At 56.7% G+C, this 1,049-nt stretch overlaps 1 protein-coding gene across 1 annotated transcript in view; it reads right to left on the bottom strand.

Annotated features, from left to right (window-relative positions):
- Positions 1-190, bottom strand: part of PLA2G10 (phospholipase A2 group X) — a 16,510-nt gene extending 16,320 nt beyond the window's left edge. The window contains exon 1 of the mRNA XM_034669570.1: positions 37-190. Within this exon, the coding sequence (XP_034525461.1) occupies positions 37-190 (154 nt within the window). The remainder of the gene's footprint in view (positions 1-36) is intronic.
- Positions 191-1,049: the final 859 nt, after the last annotated feature.

Below are 1,049 nucleotides of genomic sequence, written 5' to 3'. Positions count from 1 at the left end.
GGGGCAGGCGGGCAGGCGGGGCGGGTGCTCCCGGACCTCCGCAGCCGGGCCCCTCCGAAGGGGCAATGCGCGCGCGGGGCTGGAGGGAGAATCGGGCTCCAGATGTGTCGGACTGGGAACTGCGGAGAATGACGGAGGGAGGGCGCGGGTCGGTCGAGGAGTAAACCTGCGACAAAGGTGCTCTGTTCATGGTATCACCTGCAGCCCCCTCCCAGCGCTCACCTGGACGTCCGAGAGGAGCACAAGACTTGGGGGCGAAGGGGGAGGAACTGAACTGATCTTGAACATTTTAGTTTAGTTTTAGTTTAGTGTGTGTGTGTGTGTGTGTGTGTGTGTGTGTTTAAGATTTTATTTTACTAAGTAATCCCTACACCCAATATGGATCAGGAACCCACAACCCCAAGGTCACTCTACCACTGAGCCAGGCAGGCGCCCCTTAAACATTTGAAATGCAGGAAACTTGGCGCTCCTGATACCCCTGGAAATCAACCCCCTGCAGCCACCCCCACCATATCAGGGAAACTGAGGCGGTCAAAGATTGGCCCAAGACAGAGTTGGAATGCTGGGGGGCGTGGGGGGGGTGAGGCTGCAGACGTGTCGGAGCAAAGCACATAGCCCATCCCCTTCCCGCCCCAGGCGCCTCACCTGCGTCTGCTCGAGGCAATGGGGCTGTAGGGGTCTACACAGCAGGTGCTCAGTGCTGCAAAGAGACGTTTATTCGCCTTCGTCCCGGGAGCTAGCCCTATCCAGTCAGTCAGCAAGTTCTGTTGATTTTGAGTCATAACTACTCGTGAGAATGGCACCCCAGACCCCTCCCCATCTCCACAGCTAAGCCCTAGTAGAGATCATAGTAACAAAAGTGATGTCCTGGCGTACCAGCCAGAGTGTGCTGAGGGCACCAGACTCGTGATCTTATTACCACCCCAGACCTCCTGATGGCCCCATGTCACAGGAAGACACAGGGGGTCAGAGAAGCTAAGAACCAAGAATTAGGAGAGGCCAGATTCAAACGCCTTTTGGCATGGTGGTCAATCTCCATCTGCCTCCTG

The sequence above is a fragment of the Ailuropoda melanoleuca genome, chromosome 10 (assembly GCF_002007445.2).
Source record: "Ailuropoda melanoleuca isolate Jingjing chromosome 10, ASM200744v2, whole genome shotgun sequence".
In the NCBI taxonomy this organism is placed as follows: Eukaryota; Metazoa; Chordata; class Mammalia; order Carnivora; family Ursidae; genus Ailuropoda; species Ailuropoda melanoleuca.
This window is presented reverse-complemented; position numbering and strand designations above follow the sequence as displayed.